General features: G+C 42.2%; 2 protein-coding genes across 4 annotated transcripts in view; one reads left to right on the top strand and one right to left on the bottom strand.

Annotated features, from left to right (window-relative positions):
* Window positions 1-5,461, top strand: part of LOC121530859 (dedicator of cytokinesis protein 5) — a 30,246-nt gene extending 24,785 nt beyond the window's left edge. Inside the window, exons 41-51 of one of the 2 annotated variants that reach the window (XM_041836155.1) lie at window positions 46-127; window positions 210-294; window positions 503-589; window positions 778-954; window positions 1,149-1,232; window positions 1,326-1,463; window positions 1,695-1,870; window positions 2,276-2,426; window positions 2,540-2,693; window positions 2,901-3,019; window positions 3,118-5,461. In XM_041836155.1, the coding sequence (XP_041692089.1) occupies window positions 46-127; window positions 210-294; window positions 503-589; window positions 778-954; window positions 1,149-1,232; window positions 1,326-1,463; window positions 1,695-1,870; window positions 2,276-2,426; window positions 2,540-2,693; window positions 2,901-3,019; window positions 3,118-3,222 (1,358 nt within the window). In that variant the 3' untranslated portion in view covers window positions 3,223-5,461. The remainder of the gene's footprint in view (window positions 1-45; window positions 128-209; window positions 295-502; window positions 590-777; window positions 955-1,148; window positions 1,233-1,325; window positions 1,464-1,694; window positions 1,871-2,275; window positions 2,427-2,539; window positions 2,694-2,900; window positions 3,020-3,117) is intronic. The other variant, XM_041836156.1, reaches the window with a different exon arrangement.
* Window positions 5,462-11,563: 6,102 nt separating this feature from the next.
* On the bottom strand, window positions 11,564-18,438 carry LOC121587336 (coxsackievirus and adenovirus receptor homolog). Of its 2 annotated transcripts, XM_041904238.2 has the most exons (8): window positions 18,321-18,438; window positions 17,793-17,884; window positions 14,135-14,304; window positions 13,673-13,874; window positions 13,196-13,348; window positions 12,946-13,068; window positions 12,685-12,823; window positions 11,564-12,568 (listed from the first exon to the last, which is right to left on the bottom strand). In XM_041904238.2, exons 2-8 carry the CDS (start codon window positions 17,872-17,874, stop codon window positions 12,319-12,321), a joined length of 1,119 nt encoding a protein of 372 aa, XP_041760172.1. In that variant the 5' UTR covers window positions 17,875-17,884; window positions 18,321-18,438; the 3' UTR covers window positions 11,564-12,318. The 2 variants fall into 2 exon arrangements, with proteins under 2 accessions (XP_041760172.1, XP_045082962.1); XM_045227027.1 differs by lacking the exon at window positions 17,793-17,884.
* Window positions 18,439-19,094: the final 656 nt, after the last annotated feature.

Below are 19,094 nucleotides of genomic sequence, written 5' to 3' on the forward strand. Positions count from 1 at the left end.
GTTTTTTGAATAATACACAGTCTTATCCTTACCTGCTCTTTACAGACATCCAGTGTTTTACAGTCAAGCCAGTCCTTACTGTGCCCACCCAGTTCAAAGACAAGGGGGTTCCTGAGCAGATCTTGAAGTAAGGAACACAACAGCTTGTGGTTGAATATATTTTCTTAGTTCTTACTCATGCAACTCCTTTGTCCCTCTTCCTCTCCTAGCTACTACAGAACCAATGAAGTGGACCAGTTCCAGTATTCCAGACCCTTCAGGAAAGGTGCAAAGGACCCCGACAATGAATTTGCAGTGAGTACCTCGCACACAGCTCAGACAGACTCACCATGCTGCAGAGCCCTATCAAAGCCAAATCCCTCCATTTGCATGCACACACTCCTGTCTTTGAACATCTCTAAACTCAGGAATGTAACCCTTTGTGATTAGATGTTGAATAAAAGAGGTTGTTGCTCAACATTTGTGTTGACCATTCATTAATATTTTCCGCCTCATGTTACAGACCATGTGGATCGAGAGGACGACTTACATCACAACCTATCACTTCCCAGGGATTCTCAAATGGTTCGAAGTGAAGTCCATCTCTGTTGTAAGTTCTCTCAGTAATGATGATGACAATCACAATAAGACAAACGTACTGGTGTTAATGTGCTGTATGTTGAATCTAAACACGGTTAAGTACTCCGCTACCACCCATAGCAAATAGTTCCTACTCACCCAATTTGGTCTTTTACACTTTGATGTCTCCTCACCTCTCCTGGTTTTCCTATTGGTCAGGAGGAGATCAGCCCTCTGCAGAATGCTGTGGAGACCATGGAGATGGCCAATGAGAAGCTCAGTAACCTGGTGCAGCAGCAGGCATGTGACAGCTCCACGTCCGTCCACCCACTCTCCATGATGCTCAATGGCATTGTTGACCCTGCCGTCATGGGTGGCTACTCCAACTACGAGAAGGTTTGACTTGACTATTACTTCCTAGGAGCTTGAATCCTATACAATTTTGTCTCGCATTTCAGTGAAGATTTGTAACCTGATATTCTGATTTTCTAGGTCACTCTGTTATTTTAGCTAGTATTTAATGTGCATATGACAACATCTTCATGTCTCAAAATGGTAAACTTGTTTCCACCCCCTTTCTCTCTCTTCAGGCATTCTTCACGGACACCTACATGCATGAACACCCAGACGACCTTGAGAGCATTGAGGTCCTCAAACATCTTATTGCCCTCCAGGTAAATCCTCATTCTCTCCTTGTTATTGAACCTGTACTTAGACATAAAGTACCTGCTGTAAGAACAGAGGCTCCCTCCTCCTCATACCCTCAGATCCCTCTCCTGGCTGATGGGATCCGGATCCACGGAGAGAAATCCACTGAGCAGCTGAAGCCCTTACACAACCGCCTGCTCACCTGTTTCTCTGACCTGCGGGAGAGAGTAGAGAAGCATTATGGCGTCATAACCCTGGTCAGTTGCCAATAGCAAACTCTTATTTAATTTAAGAGTGTGCCAAATTTAGCTATTGGCTCCTCTGCCTCCCTATCAAACTTCCCTCATTCAAAGCAGAGTTTACATTATATTGCTGCAGGACCATACATCTTGCTGAAGGCACTCTATTGCTGCTAGTGTTTTGTCTGTCATTCCACTCACCCCCTGCCAAGTTTCCTGATGATGTTTAATCCCATTTGTGTGTCCCAGCCGTGCTCTCTCACTGAAAGGAAGAAGAGTCGCGTGGGCTCCGTAGTGATGCCCTACATCCTGTCCTCCACCCTGCGCCGCATGTCCACTGTCTCCATCCTCTCTACCACCTCCTCAGGCCTCTCCAGCGGCTCCACCTCCTCTGACGGACCCTCCCGGCCCTCTTCCTCCCAGGAGTCAGTCCCTCACCTCCTCCATCCTCCCTCCTCCTCCCAGGAGTGTCCCTCAACTCCATCCTCCCTCCTCCTCCTCCTCCCAGGAGTCAGTCCCTAACCCTCCCTCCTCCCCAGAGTCAGTCCCTCACCTCCCTCCTTCCTTCCTTCATCCTCCCTCCTCTTCCTAGGAGTCAGTCCCCCTCCTCCCTCCCTCCTCAGTCCCTGTGTTTGTCTCCCTTTTGGGCTGCTCTGGTGTAGTCTATTTGTGTTGCTATGTTTGTAAGGAATATTTGTCTGTGCTTTTCCACATCTCACAGTGTGACATTCTGAAGTCTTGCACATGCCAATATAACCCTCTAACTGTATACCTCCCCCCCATTGTCTCTCTCTCTCTCGCTGTCCTGATGACCTGATATCCATCATCAGTTCACTGTTGTCCCGTGACACTGCCAACGATCGCCGGGCCTCGATGTTGTCCCGCTCTGAGGATGACAACCGGATCGGTCGAAAGAACCGAAAAGAATGGAGTGTGAGCAAGTCACAGGTTTTGGTGGAGAGACAGACAGACATAGATGAGGTAACTACAACTGTTTTTGGCTCATGCATTAAGGCACAAATGGCTAATACATTCACAGTAATTACTTGACTGTGATTTCAAGGAGGGCTGTATCTTTGTACTCTACTCCTTAGCAGACCCTTCCAGAGAAGCCGCAGAGACCCAAAAGTCTGCAGTTTGGGGACCGTCGCCTGACCCTGTCTCTGTTCCAGGGTGCCTCCTCTCAGCTCAGCCTTGGCAACCCTCTCAGCCCCCTGCCAGCCTCTCCTCACACTCCTCACAGCTCCAGTACGTAGCTTAGCTACACACAAAGCATACATACAAAGCAGCCTATCCCACACAAACTTAAAGAGATGCGTACAGCTTCACCCTGCACACAGAAATACAGAACCCTGTTTAGGATCCTTACCTCTTGTCCATGTAGTTCACACACAAACTGTTGTAGCTGTCATGCAGCCTAAAATGTGTGTGTTTTGTCACTCGCTCTCTCTGCAGATTATTCATCTCTCCCCGGTGATAATAATGCCACCACTGACACTCCTGGGACACCCCCACCCATGCCACCAAAGAAACATCCCCACGAGATGTTTGACATCTCCCAAAACTCCCTTGAGGTACATCTAGACTGAAAACATCTCTATTTTTAGTAAAATGCACATTGTGAAACAGAATATTTTTAACATTATCTTTTTTCCCCCCGGTCTCTCCGTAGTTCCACCCTCCTCTGCCTCAGAAAATTGACAGCAAGCCCCCTCCACCTCCTCCTAAGACCAGGAAGTCTATGTTCCCTGGCTCCTACGAGAATAATCCTCAGTGAGGATCCTCCACCCGGACAGTCCCTCTCATCTGGTTCAGACCTGCTGCCTGGGATAAGGGCTTGGTTCATCTTGTGGTACTGTAGCACTTTATCTACAGTACTATTTCAGGACCAGTACTATAACCTGTTATGTACTTCAAAATTACATGTCAACAATTTATGTTTCTGATACTTACTACAAGTTATTCCAACAAACTGGTACGTGTGATGTGTGTGCCCTGTAAATCTCTAAGAAACAGAAGCATAATTGTTTCCATACTAAAGTAATTGAATGGTATGTTGTAAAATGGAGTGTGACAGATTTCTGTGTAAGCCGTGGTGCGTGGGGTCACAAGTCTTTTCATTTTTAGAGGAGAGTCCATTTATAGTCTAGTTTCCTGGGAATGTGGTATTAGATCAATGTGGATTTAATTCATGATTTGGGAAGTGTATATAGTTCTGAAAAAGCAATAATAACGGTGACCGTAGCATATTTCCCAAGGATCTTTGAGGTGTTGTTGTATATAGTGTAGTATATATTTTGGGAATATCACTGCTAGCATAAGGAATGACCAAAGCTTCAATTTTGTCTTTTGTCATTATGTGTTGGAATCACACTGGACTGTTAATAATTTCCAGTGCCTGTTTTGGGCATTCGTCAAGAAAAGCACAGGCGGTGACTGCATTTTCATGTTTTATTATGTGATATAGCTAGGTGAAAACCTTTTTATTAGAATCACTATTACTGATCAATGGCAGGGAATGTGTGGTCTGTGATTTTCAACAGACTTTGATTCTATTGTTGTTGATTATATAGTCTAAATCTATGGTTGCGACCCTGGATGAGTTTTTGGTTCCCTTGACCCAGTCATAGATCATAGGTGGTACATGCATAGTAGTCCTTTTTGGGGGAATTGAGATTGTAATTAAAATATAACTTTCCCCAAAATAAATGTGTGGATGATAATCACATTGAAAAACCTTGACTAACTCATAAATTCTGAGTAACTATGCATTACATAATTGTGTGATGAAAGCACACTAAGATAGTACCTCAATGATTTCAGATTCATTAGAGACATGCACTGGATGGATTTCATGTAAATTAGATTTTTTAAATTGTATATTTTTTATGTTTTATAAGAACAAAATACTGTATGTCTTGAACTCTTGCTTTCTATACAAATCAGCTTGATATATTTAGCAAGTTGTCATTTTAACACGGTATGGCACAAACTCAATAATCTGTTTAGAGTTGACAGGTGCATTTCATAGTTTCATTTTATTAGGCTTTTATTGATGAATTGTTGTATTACTTTAACTTATTTCAGTGATTTTAAAGGTTTCAAGTTAATTGGTATGCGCTCATCAAGCAACTTGAGTTGAACAGATAGAAACATGGTCATTTACATTGGTCTACTTTCAACAGTGAACATTTCAACTTATATCAATATATACATTCTTTTTTTATTATTCGGTCTCATATAGTTGTTGTTTTCAAAACAATGCAATGCTCTCTTTCTCCTCTGAATTGCTCATGTGATCTCTTTCAGAAATTACCGTTTTGATTTATATAGTGCAAGAATGAGTCAGTATTTTAGTTAGACTATTTCCAGGGATCAAATATATTTTAGAAGGGAACTAACCTTGTATGAGTTTTTCTAACAATGATCAGAACAGATATTTGTAAAGAGATTTAAAGCTATATAGTAGCATGAAGAGATGTAATATATATATATTTTTTACCAATACAACTTGTAAATCCGACCAAACAAAAATAAAGATTTCAACAAACTGTTCTGTTGAATTGTAGGAGGTATTGTTACAGAAGGCTAGACAGCCAGCCTCTGTCCTCAGCAGAAGTTCTTAGAATCATTATCCTGTACTCATATCTAGCCTGTATCATCCCTTCTCTCTTATCAAGGACATAAAAGGCACTAGTTGGGACTTCATTATACCTTCTTTGATGAATAATTATGTGATAATTGAGAGGATAATGAAGGACCTTGACGTCTGGTGAGATGTTTTGACAGTGAGATTCCTTTCATTCTGTCACACAAAACCTAATTTCCATTCCGGTAAATAGTGATGTGGAATGTGAAAATGTATGTCTGCCAGTAATTTCATTGAGATACCAGAGGTTCTGCATGTTATACTGTACATGTTATTCTGCTTCTGTCATATTCATGCTTTATTTTTATGTTCTGTATTGAGAAAGAGAACATTCTTCAAAGCGGTATTAAATGTATCAAGATCAGAACATTGTTTCTTTAAGTGGACTGTAGTAAAAAACAAGACTGTTCCCCATACATGAAAGCAGTCTGTTTCTGTACAGTAGTGTCGTCTGGGCTGGCGAGGGAGTTTTACTACAAGTGTAATTTATTGCAGTAGGCCCTGTGTGATATGTAGATACTGGTCTTGGTAATCTGGCCTCCTAATGGCCTGTTCCTTCCTGTCAGATACTGGGGGACAGGATATCACTCTCCCTTGAAGTTGCATCATACGGGGAAGATTGCTGACAAGCAAAACATTTTGGTCCTATATCAACAATGGACTAATGAAACAAATACCAAAATATAGTTTTTGGGTGGAGTTTTCCTTTAAGGGCAGTTGAATGATCAGAAATGCCCCTGTGTATCTCCCATATTAGACTTCACTAGGTGGTGCTAGAGGGAATGTAGCAGTGGGGTATTGTCAGTGTTGCCAAATTATGAAAGATCATATGGCTGTCACATATTTTCCTTTAATATTTTAGATGATTTGTGAGCAGAGGTTCTACAGAACATGTACTCATCCACTATACATGGCACAGATTTTCAGCAAAATATTTGTCTACACTTTCCAAATGCAGTTTGATTGGTGGAGTGTCTTGTTTGGTTGTTATGCTAATGACCTGGTTATAGATGTCAGAACAATTTACAGAACCATTTGAATCCCATTCGCTATGCTCTCAGAAACTGACACTGGATATTAGCTGTTGAGATCAGAGAAACAACAAAGGTGAGTTAGAGGCATTTATTGTAGACTATGGCAAAGGCCATGATATTAATAAGGCCTGTAAATATTTTAATCAATATCTATAATGGCAAAAGACACGGGAGGTTATTTAAGCAATAAGGCCTGAGGGGGTGTGGTATATGGCCAATATACCACCGCTAAGGGCTATTCTTGCAGAGTGCCTGGATACAGCCCTTTGCCGTGATATATTGGCCAAAACAGCACAAACCCCCGAGGTGCCTTATTGCTATTATAAACAGGTTTATTTCGCCTCCATATTGTCTCATATGCTATGGCTTTCAGCCAATCCGCATCCAGGGCGCGAACTACTCAGTTTATAATCATGACTTAACTACACCACATAATACAAACTGCTTAATTAAACTGATAAGAACATTAAACAAATGAGACGGGGATATTATATAAAATAATGTGGATAAAAAGTCTTTAAGCTGTCTATTATAGTTTTATGACTGGAAAAACAAACGCATTGAACCTAATGATGAAGTGAAGTGGTCAGACAAGCAGATGGCTCTAAACCCATACTATTCAAACACATTAAATGTACCCCCAGGCCACTTTTCCTACCCTGGTTTGACCTCCGTGTTTGACTGTGTGAGCAGAGCTGGTTTTGCGTTTGGTCTCCAGCACCTTCAGGCAGGATAGACAAGAAAACTCATCCAGGCAGACATTGTAAGAGTGGAGGAGAGCCTTCCAGAAGGCATTCTTACCATAGATAAGAACCAAGGCACTGAAAGTGGTATAGAAGAGAAAAGAGAGCACAATGGCATTCTCTTTCTTCACCGTTACCTGATAGTACACAGAGCAACCACAAGTGCGAAGGTCAGGTTTATCACCCGCATCTCAGAGCCCAGCATGGGCGCGTGGGAAACATTGGTACTGGCCTTCATGTGCTGGAGATGGATGGCCAGGTGAACAGAGATGGATATGCAACCCTTTACCATCAGTACTCCCGGGAGGATGTCAGAGAGGACTAGATAAACGGTGATCTAGATCATGCCCGGGGTGTCATTAGACATGATGGCACCACAGTTCTTGTTTTCACGTGTTGTTCTCAGGGACGAGGACAGTCAGCATGGGCAGACAGGTGCTGAGACCACACATAGGGATGGCCAGGACTACAGTGCTTCAGGATGGCCTCTGGATCTTGGTGTCACAGTGGATAGGCTCAATCAGAAGGTCAGGGAGGCGGTGGTCCACATGATGGTGAACTTGAGGCTGAACACTGTCAGTATCATTAACGTGTAGAACAGCTGTTCCAGTCAGTAGTCTCTGTCTATGTTGTCCATAGTCATAATAATAAAATAATAATATGCCATTTAGCAGACGCTTTTATCCAAAGCGACTTACAGTCATGCGTGCATACATTATTCGTTTTTTGTGTATGGGTGGTCCCGGGGATCGAACCCACTACCTTAGCGTTACAAGCGCCATGCTCTACCAGCTGAGCTACAGAGGACCATCCAGAGTCTGCAGAGCAGCTGGTGGGCACCACTGGCCACGGACAGGGCTATGCTGATGGTCTCACAGGGGGTCCAGTGTTTGTTCTGCCTGTAGCTCTTTAGGCTCATCAGGAAGATGTACAGGTTAACAGACATTGTGAGGACAGACATCAGGAAGATGTACAGGTTGACAGACATTGTGAGGACAGACATCAGGAAGATGTACAGGTTGACAGACATTGTGAGGACAGACATCAGGAAGATGTACAGGTTGACAGACATTGTGAGGACAGACATCAGGAAGATGTACAGGTTGACAGACATTGTGAGGACAGACATCAGGAAGATGTACAGGTTGACATACATTGTGAGGACAGACATCAGGAAGATGTACAGGTTGACAGACATCAGGCCAGTTATGGTCTAGATAGCCACCTTATTGGCTCATTGCATGGTGCTGTTGGTTCTCTAAACAATGTCCACCAGCTTATTTAGCTGTTCTAAGATAAAACCAGAAATGTTGATAGTAGAATATGATGAATATTGTTATTCCACTCTTAAAATTCTGTGATGTTGAAGTGTTCAAGGTTGAGGTGGAATTAGTGCTCAAATGTTTCAAATATCATATTTCAAATTCTTCACTTTTTAACTCAGACATTTACCAGGGTTTTCATTTGAATCAGAGTGACACATAGCCAGGACTTTCTTTTCTCTGTGGAAGAAATGTACAAATCGAAAAAAAAACATTTCAAAGTCCACAAGGCTGAGGTAAGCACTTACACCATGTTGAATGTGGTTATTTTGGATGGAACTTTACTTCAGACAAAGATCCCTTTGCATCTGATGTTGTTTTCTCTTCGTTATTTTAGTACAACTTGAAACAATTCAATACCTTAGCATTGAAGATAATTTTTTTCCCCCCAAAGGTTGGCTTTTAGAAGTAGCCTGAAGATGTTGACTGAGAATGGCATCAAGTTGAGGCACAGAACCTTTGATTTCAGAGTCGCCTGACTGGAATTTATAGAGAAGCATCAAACTCTATTCACAATACTATTTGCATTGGTGTTGATGGCAAAAGGCAGTGGTTGCAGTGCATTTCCATAGGCCTTGGGTGAAGATGTGTGCTCATTAGGGTGGGAATTCCGACTCGAGTTAAGCGCTCGTAAATTGAACGTAATTCCCTTTCTACACGTATTCTGCTCGCTATTCGTTTGGGGGGAGATCAAAGAAATGAAGGTGTGGCGGAGGTGTCTATAGATATGCCATATTCTGACTTTGACTTGATTCCCTAATAATCCACCACCTTTATATGCGAGGAAACAATGAACAAGGTCTAGCGAACCTACCGGTTCCAAGTGGGACAAGCATCTACTTTATTTTTTCCGATAGAATCTCCATGCACTGTAATTTATAAATTGATGAGAGCTATTGATAAGAGAAGGGGATTGTAAATACACATAGAAATTGTTTTAGATTATTTTTTTCCCTTATGATCCCTGGAGACGAATGTGAAACCAGTCATATGGAAACAAACTGAAAATCATATAAACAGGACATGTATTGCAGCCCCTTTTCCAAAGTGAAGGAGGCTATAAATAGCTGTGCCGTTATTCAGAATTACTATTGTATGCCCTCATAATTTACAGGGATGAAATTTGGAGACCCAGGCTTTTCTCAGTTTAATATCCACATATGTTTATAACTGTTACTTACGTGTTCGTTTCCTTCAATTTGTAGCTTACATTTCTCTTACAGTGAAATTGAATGGCCAATTTGCTCAGCGTATTTTACATTTTAGTCATTTAGCAGACGCTCTTATCTAGAGCGACTTACAGTTAGTGAGTGCATACATGTTCATACTGGCCCCCCGTGGGAAACGAACCCACAACCCTGGCGTTGCAAGCGCCATGCTCTACCAACTGAGCTACAGGGGACTATCCGGTGGAATTACTGTATCCGTTGAATTGCAGCATGACATGTTTGCCAAACCACAGACACTGAACAAAACCTCTCATGCGGAAGGTCCAGTTCCCATCCAAATGTCCTTCCTGGAGCTATGGCCACAGGGTCGATTTACATGTGATTAAGGGGGCAACCTGCCTTTGACTCACCTTCATGTTCTGTGTTAATTCAACACTTTACAGGGTTAGTGCTCTGGGTGTCAACCTTCTAAAGCATTCTGGTTGGCAAGACCACAACGAAAACATGCCTAATTATTTGTGGCAGGCTTGAATCTGGAATGAGGCGTCTAGACATACAGTGGGGGAAAAAAGTATTTAGTCAGCCACCAATTGTGCAAGTTCTCACACTTAAAAAGATGAGAGAGGCCTGTAATTTTCATCATAGGTACAGGTCAACTATGACAGACAAAATGAGAAACAAAAATCCAGAAAATCACATTGTAGGATTTTTAATGAATTTATTTGCAAATTATGGTGGAAAATAAGTATTTGGTCAATAACAAAAGTTTCTCAATATTTGTTATATACCCTTTGTTGGCAATGACACAGGTCAAACGTTTTCTGTAAGTCTTCACAAGGTTTTCACACACTGTTGCTGCTATTTTGGCCCATTCCTCCATGCAGATCTCCTCTAGAGCAGTGATGTTTTGGGGCTGTCGCTGGGCAACACAGACTTTCAACTCCCTCCAAAGATTTTCTATGGGGTTGAGATCTGGAGACTGGCTAGCCCACTCCAGGACCTTGAAATGCTTCTTACGAAGCCACTCCTTCGTTGCCCGGGCGGTGTGTTTGGGATCATTGTCATGCTGAAAGACCCAGCCACGTTTCATCTTCAATGCCCTTGCTGATGGAAGGAGGTTTTCACTCAAAATCTCACGATACATGGCCCCATTCATTCTTTCCTTTACACGGATCAGTCGTCCTGGTCCCTTTGCAGAAAAACAGCCCCAAAGCATGATGTTTCCACCCCCATGCTTCACTGTAGGTATGGTGTTCTTTGGATGCAACTCAGCATTCTTTGTCCTCCAAACACGACGAGTTGAGTTTTTACCAAAAAGTTCTATTTTGGTTTCATCTGACCATATGACATTCTCCCAATCCTCTTCTGGATCATCCAAATGCACTCTAGCAAACTTCAGACGGGCCTGGACATGTACTGGCTTAAGCAGGGGGACACGTCTGGCACTGCAGGATTTGAGTCCCTGGCGGCGTAGTGTTACTGATGGTAGGCTTTGTTACTTTGGTCCCATCTCTCTGCAGGTCATTCACTAGGTCCCCCCGTGTGGTTCTGGGATTTTTGCTCACCGTTCTTGTGATCATTTTGACCACACGGGGTGAGATCTTGCGTGGAGCCCCAGATCGAGGGAGATTATCAGTGGTCTTGTATGTCTTCCATTTCCTAATAATTGCTCCCACAGTTGATTTCTTCAAACCAAGCTGCTTACCTATTGCAGATTCAGTCTTCCCAGCCTGGTGCAGGTCTACAATTGTGTTTCTGGTGTCCTTTGACAGCTCTTTGGTCTTGGCCATAGTGGAGTTTGGAGTGTGACTGTTTGAGGTTGTGGACAGGTGTCTTTTATACTGATAACAAGTTCAAACAGGTGCCATTAATACAGGTAACGAGTGGAGGACAGAGGAGCCTCTTAAAGAAGTTACAGGTCTGTGAGAGGCAGAAATCTTGCTTGTTTGTAGGTGACCAAATTCTCAATTTGTCTGTCATAGTTGACGTGTATCTATGATGAAAATTACAGGCCTCTCATCTTTTTAAGTGGGAGAACTTGCACAATTGGTGGCTGACTAAATACTTTTTTCCCCCACTGTAGATCAATATTATACTACGATGCAAACCAAAGAGAAAGCAAAAACCCAGGGATCCTTGCATCCAACTCAATCATTGTAGACATTCCACTGTACTACGATTGGAAAAAAATCCTTTGATCATAGACTTTCTTCAAGCTTTTATTATCTGAGCTGTCTGCCTTCTGAGGCCAGTCTGATTTCATACTGTTGTTAACAAGTTTTATATCAAAATCAATATCTTAATCACATATCTGACTGGCACACAATGTCATTCCATATTAACAATCATAGAAAATAATTTTCAACGAAACAGTCTCAAAATCAAATCTGCAGCACTACCGTAGTCAAAATGAGTTGCCTCGTGAATTTGGCCTGGTGTGTTGAGGGTAGGGTCATTAGCTTTTTCGATTGGTGACACAAATAGATATACAGGATACAACTGATTCAGAATCACGTGCTTGATAAACAAATTATTAGTAAAATATCTGTTTTCATTGTAAAATTATAGAAAAGATGACAAACATTTTGGTTACTTGTCTATTAGGCAAAATATGTCATACATAGAATAAAAAACATTCACATCTGTCATACAAATATAATCTCTCTTTCTCACTCATTCTCATTGGCAAAATCCTCAATTGAGCTTCACGTGACTAAAACATTATCCATTGCACCATTTCTCCAATAGTTGCACTATTGCACCAATAGTTCCCAGTCTGTTGCACAAAGTGCAGGGTGGAAGTGGCATGGGTAATGAGATTATACATATCCTGTAATGCCGGGCCTGCATGTGATATAGCTGTTTATACTAAAGGTTGGCAAAATGTCCTAAAACTGCCACTTAAAAAATGTGATAAGAGGTTTCATGCTCATCCTTACCCCAACCCAAAACATTGTTACACAGGGTGGCCATAACTGCTGTCACATTTCAGCACAGGTGGTAAAGGAGGGGCTTTCAGCTCGCTGGGGGCGGCCGTGCCTAAGCTACTGTCTGTGTAGAAGCTCCTGCGGTCTGACTCTGTCCTCTTGGGCTGGCCTTTTCTCACGGAGCTGTAGACCACCCCAGGGTTGGAGCGGAAGTCTAGGACAGAGCGGAAGCTGGAGTTCCTGCTGGCGGGGCGGCTCTCTGGGGCTGGGGCGTCCTCCCTGGTGGGCAGGGCCAGGCCATGGAAGAGAGGCATAGAACGGTAGGAGTTAAACACATTTTCCGGTTTGTCTGCTGCATGTAATTCTTGGACTGTATGGAATGTCATATTTCATACCTGATTTCATGGGCAACCTCCTTCTCATAGCGACGCTTGTGGCAGCAGCAGACCAGAAGCCAGATGAGAAGCAGGAGGAAGAGCAACAGTAGCAGAGCACCAATCACAGCACCCGCTATGATCCCTGCTTTGTTGGGAGCTAAAAAGGAAGTCATGATATTCAGAGACAGGTTCCAAGGAATAGGTCCAAACATATGCACTGTTCCTCACTTTCTTTCTCCCAAATAACAGGCTTAAAAATCTTTGTTGTTTTAAACTTACGGTTGTATGCGTGCAGGGTGTATTTACACTGCTCTTTGCCCACAGGATTCGACACCACACACAGATAATTTCCCATGTAGCTCTCTGAGTGATTTCTTATCATCAGCTCTCCAGTCTGAGAGTCTAAATGAAACAAAGACAAACACTGCCAGCTACAAGCTACACCTCACCTCAGTACATCAACATGTACAGTAGATCTATGGTTGTGTGTGTCATGTCTTATCTAGAGACTTTAGTTCCTGTTTCCTACTTTGTGTTGCTGTGGGCGGGATGGCCCCTCCACTCTCTCTGGTCCAGACATAGTTAAGGGGGATGGATCCCACGGATGACTTGCATCGGAGGGAGACATCGGCTCCCTTCACCTCGCCGCCTTCAACCCAGCACTTAGGCACTGATGGAGGGACTGGTGTGTGAGAAGAGGTAAAACTGTCTCAGGAAAATAACTTCATAAAAGAGTGTGTAGAGGAAGAATACCATTTCCTTTGTTTTACTTAACATATGCATCTCTGCGACCAATTACAAAATGGGCCATTGTGTAAATGTCCTGATTCCTTCTAAGTGCATTTCCACTACAGGGAAATAAGTATATAGAGAAGAACAAAAGGAGCACCAGGGTGTTAACATTCCTTTTCAGTGAGAAAGCAGGTTTAAAAACAGAGGACACAGGACAGTAGAATGATGAAACTGGTCAAACAGAAACCAGTCTGGGAGGGGCGGCATTCCTCACCCATCACTACCAGAGTGACTTTTCGCATGTCGACACCCGGTGCCTTCTTGACTTTGCACTGGTAGGTGGCTGTGTCTGAGGCTTTCACTGTAGAGATGGAGACGGATGCGTCTCCCAGTGCAGGGTCTCCTGTGAAGTCCATCCTCTTAGACAAGCTGGGGTCCCCGTAATGCAATTTCTGCCCTCCTGTATAAGATATGACCTGAGAGGTAGAGATTTGGTTAAATGACAAAAACACCACAAGTCTTGAGAACAAATGTTAAGAACAGGTTTTTCTACTGCAACAATGAGGATAAGATCGCCTGTAGCTAAACAAAATATCCAAGACTAGTCTGACATAGAAATGGTATGAGTGGATGTTCAGACTAACATTTGTTTTACGATGCATGTTGCATCTCCAAACCCTCCCCTTAAGTTATCCATAATAAGACCCCCCCTCTGTCTCCTGCTATGTAGTCTCACCAGCTGGTCTTTCTGGGTCATGTCTGGATGGACATTCAACCACTCAATGTCCAGTTCTCCTGTGTCAGAGGGGGCAGGGGTGTAGGTGCATCCCAGCATGACTGTCTCCCCCTGGGCTCTCTGAATGGTCTGAGACCCTGTGGATGTTATCTGCATAGCCACTGTGACATCTTAGGGTTCAGAGAAAAACACATATTCAGGACTGAAATTTACAAAGAACATGGAGTCCCTATGACAGGGATTCAAGCAAGTTCCTGCATTAGCAGCATTGTGTTCTAACAACGTCCTGTGACCATAACAACATACAGTGCCTTCAGAAATTATTCACACCCCTTGACTCTTACAGCCTGAATTTAAAATGGATAACATTTAGATTTTGGCCAACATACAATAAATACCCCATAATGTCAAAGTGTTATGTTTTTCAATTTTTTTTAAACAAATTATTTAAAAATGAAAACCTGGAATGTCTTGAGTCAATAAGTATTCAACCCTGTTGTTACGGCAGCCTAAATAAGTTCAGGAGTACAAATTTGCTTAACAAGTCACATAATAAATTGCATGGACTCACTCTGTGTGCAATAATAGTGTTTAACATTATTTTTGAATGACTACCCCATCTCTATACCCCACACATACAATTTATCTCTAAGGTCCTTCAGTCGAACAGTGAATTTCAAACATGGATTCAACCACAAAGACCAGGGAGGTTTTCCAATGCCTCGCAAAGAAGGACACCTATTTAAAAAAGAAGACATTGCATTTCCCTTTGAGCATGATTAATTATTATTACACTTTGGATGGTGTATCAATACACCCAGTCACTACAAAGATACAGGCGTCCTTCCTAACTCAGTTGCCGGAGAGGAAGCAAACCACTCAGGAATTTCACCATGAGGCCAATGGTGACTTTAAAACAGGTAGAGTTTAATGGCTGTGATAGGAGAAACTGAGGATGGATCAACAACATTGTAGCTACTCCACAATACTAACCTAATTGACAGAGTGAAAAGAAGGAAGCCTGTACAGAATCCAAATATTTCAGAACATAAATATAAATTTTTTTTGCAACAAGGCACTAAAGTAATACTGCAAAAAATGCAATTAACTTTTTGTCCTGATTACAAAGTGTTATGTTTGGGGCAAATCCAATGGAACACAGAGTTGCTTACCAAGAAGACAGTGAATGTTCCTGAGTGGCCGAGTTACAGTTTTGACTTAAATCTACTTGAAAATATATGGCAAGACCTGAAAATTGTTGTCTAGCAATGATCAACAACCAATTTGACAGCGCTTGAAGAATTTTGAAAATAATAAAAAATGGGAAGATGTTGCACAATCCAGTTGTGAAAAGCTATAGAGACTTACCCAGAAAGACTCACAGCTGTAATCATTGCCAAAGGTACAATATATATATATATATAATATGCAAACATTTCTAAAAACATGTTTTCACTTTGTCATTATGGGGTATTGTGTGTAGATGGGTGAGAAAAACAATATATTTAATAAATGTTGAATTCAGGCTGTAACACAACAAAATGTCAAATAAGTCAAGGGGTATGAATACTTTCTGAAGGTACTGTAGTTTCACCTCCACAATGGGTGTAATCACTATTCCAAACCATGGCAAACAGTTGCGATTTGCAACGAAAATTAGTTTCTATTGGACAAATTCAGGTTGGTCCCTTCCCATTTCATTTGCTTCCATTTGGTTCTGTTTGGTTCCTTGTGAATACACCCCAATTGTTGGACATCTGTTACACAGTTCATATAAGTGTAAATGCATTACTGACAAAGTTTTGAGAATGACACAAATACTAATTTTCACAAAGTCTGCTGCCTCAGTTTTGATGATGGCAATTTGCATATACTCAAGAATGTCATGAAGAGTGAGCAGATGAATTGCAATTCATTGCAAAGTCCCTCTTTGCCATGAAAATGAACTTAATCCCCCAGAAAACATTTCCACTGTATTTCAGCCCTGCCACAAAAGGACCAGCTGCCATCATGTTAGTGATTCTCTCGTTAACACAGGTGAGAGTGTTGACGAGGACAAGGCTAGAGATCACTCTGTCATGCTGATTGAGTCAGAATAACAGACTGGAAGCTTTAAAAGGAGGGTGGTGCTTGAAATCATTGTTCTTCCTCTGTTAACCATGGTTACCTGCAAGGAAACACGTGCCGTCATCATTGCTTTGCACAAAAAGTGCTTCACAGGCAAGGATATTGCTGCTAGTAAGATTGCACCTAAACCAACAATTTATCGGATCATCAAGAACTTCAAGGAGAGAGGTTCAATTGTTGTGAAGGTGGCGTCAGGGTGCCCAAGAAAGTCCAGCAAGCACCAGGACCGTCTACTAAAGTTGATTCAGCTGCGGGATCGGAGCACCACCAGTGCAGAGCTTGTTCAGGAATGGTAGCAGGCAGGTGTGAGTGCATCTGCACGCACAGTGAGGCGAAGACTTTTGGAGGATGGCCTGGTGTCAAGAAGGGCAGCAAAGAAGCCACTTCTCTCCAGGAAAAACATCAGGGACAGACTGATATTCTGCAAAAGGTACAGGGATTGGACTGCTGAGGACTGGGGTAAAGTCATTTTCTCTGATGAATCCCCTTTCCGATTGTTTGGGGCATCCGGAAAACACCTTGTCTGGAGAAGACAAAATGAGCGCTACCATCAGTCCTGTGTCATGCCAACAGTAAAGCATCCTGAGACCATTCATGTGTGGGGTTGCTTCTCAGCCAAGAGAGTGGGCTCACTCACAATTTTGCCTAAGACAACAGCCATGAATAAAGAAGGGTACCAACACATCCTTCGAGAGCAACTTCTCCCAACCATCCAAGAACAGTTTGGTGACGACCAATGCCTTTTCCAGCATGATGGAGCACCTTGCCATAAGGCAAAAGTGATAACTAAGTGGCTCGGGGAACAAAACATCGAAATGTTGGGTCCATGGCCAGGAAACTCCCCAGACCTTAATCCCATTGAGAACTTGTGGTCGATCCTCAAGAGGCGGGTGGACAAACAAAAACCCACAAATTCGGAGTTACTCCAAGCATTGATTATGCAAGAATGGGCTGCCATCAGTCAGGATGTGGCCCAGAAGTTAATTGACAGCATGCCAGGGCAGATTGCAGAGGTCTTGAAAAAGAAGGGTCAACACTGCAAATATTGACTCTTTGCATAAACTTAATGTAATTGTCAATAAAAGCCTTTGACACTTATGGAATGCTTGTAATTATACTTCAGTATACCATAGTAACATCTGACAAAAATCTCTCATAACACTGAAGCAGCGAACTTTGTGAAGACCAATATTTGTGTCATTCTCAAAACTTTTGACCACGACTGTAGGACAGACACCAGCTAATGGGTGCAACAGAGACTGACGTTGTTATGACCTGGCTTGGGACACTTCCTGGGTTCCACCCGGCTACATCGAGCGACATAAACCTTGTGTAAATATGTGTATATAATCAATGGCTGTCACACAGGCACATTTTACATCCCCTGACAAAGATAAATGGAAATGAACCTTGAAATGAATCAGTTTAAAAGTGGACTTTTGTCTGGTGCAGTCTGGGCTTAGAAGGGCCCAAAATAGTGGATGTCATAGGGCGACTAGGTTAGGAAACGTTGCATTACTTGATAACTCACCTGTATTCAGATAAACTGTTACCACAAACATCACAGCTAACTGTAGTCTTGAGCATGTAAGGCACTTTCCCAAAGTGACCATGTTGATAAACCTATATGGCACATTAAGAGAAATGTGATTACAATGACTACCTGAGTCATTTGAATATGTACTTCCTCATTGGGATTTCAAATCTAGTTTCTAGGAAACATTACTCAGCTAAAAGGTAGTCTTTATCATGCACTGAAACTACAATGATAAAGGGACACTTGTTTTCCCTTAACATACGCTCAAGCTTTTCAAGGGGGATAGACAACCCTGGACAGAATGAAATATATAACCCATTCTGTCCAGGGCTAGAGGATAGAATAGATCCTCAACAATACCTACCTACTGTATTTTCAGCAAGTTCTCATCTCCAACTTAATGGCTGTTGCTGAGTGAGTCAGGAATTTGTACTTTCAACTCTCGAGTACATCAGCACATATTCATAATATTCCTGAGCAGTATTCAATACAACAATCACATAATGAATTAATCCAAATTACCTTTCTGCACAGCAATATTCCAAAGGTAATGTAGTTTCCAAGTGGCCTGACAGAGTGAACCAGAACAAAACTTTTGCTTGCCTTCTCTTCAGTTGCTCTCACCTGAAACTCTGAAACAGGGGTGTTATCATTAGCCAAACAGAAACTAAAACGAGAGTTTCTATTGGACAAATTCAGGTAGGTCCCTCCCCATTTTGTTCAATCTGCTTCCGTGTAAGAAATCAGGAAGGTGATTGAGTCCAGGTGTGCCTGATGATGACGTGCAGGTGCGCGAAATGATGAATCCCAGGACCGGTGACCTCGAACGCCGGAGAGGGAGTATAGGTGACAGGTAAGGTCTACACCTGTTGTATTCGGCGCATGTGACAAATACAATTTGATTTGATTTGATTTGTTACATTTCTAAAATGTCCAGTAAATTAAAATCTTCCATGTGATGTTGTCTGGCGCCAATTTTCCTAAAGGAAACTCTGAAATGGCATATTGTTTTTTTATGAAGATTTTAGAATATTCACATGAAAATCTGTCGCCAATTGGAATGAAACCTAGCTGTAGACACCCTAAAGACTCTGGCAGACACCCTAAAGACGCTAGTCCAGTGTCACTTTGATTATGCCTTCACATCATGGTTTACCAGCAGCCCCAAACATCTAAAGAATAAGCTACCAGCCAAACAAGCTTGGAAGAATTTTACTTAAACTCCCCCCTGATACTCATCTGGAGATAGAGACGAAAAAATGCTCAATCTATGTAATGTGCCTGTATCTATGTAAG

The sequence above is a fragment of the Coregonus clupeaformis genome, chromosome 18 (genome assembly GCF_020615455.1).
Source record: "Coregonus clupeaformis isolate EN_2021a chromosome 18, ASM2061545v1, whole genome shotgun sequence".
Taxonomy (NCBI): Eukaryota; Metazoa; Chordata; class Actinopteri; order Salmoniformes; family Salmonidae; genus Coregonus; species Coregonus clupeaformis.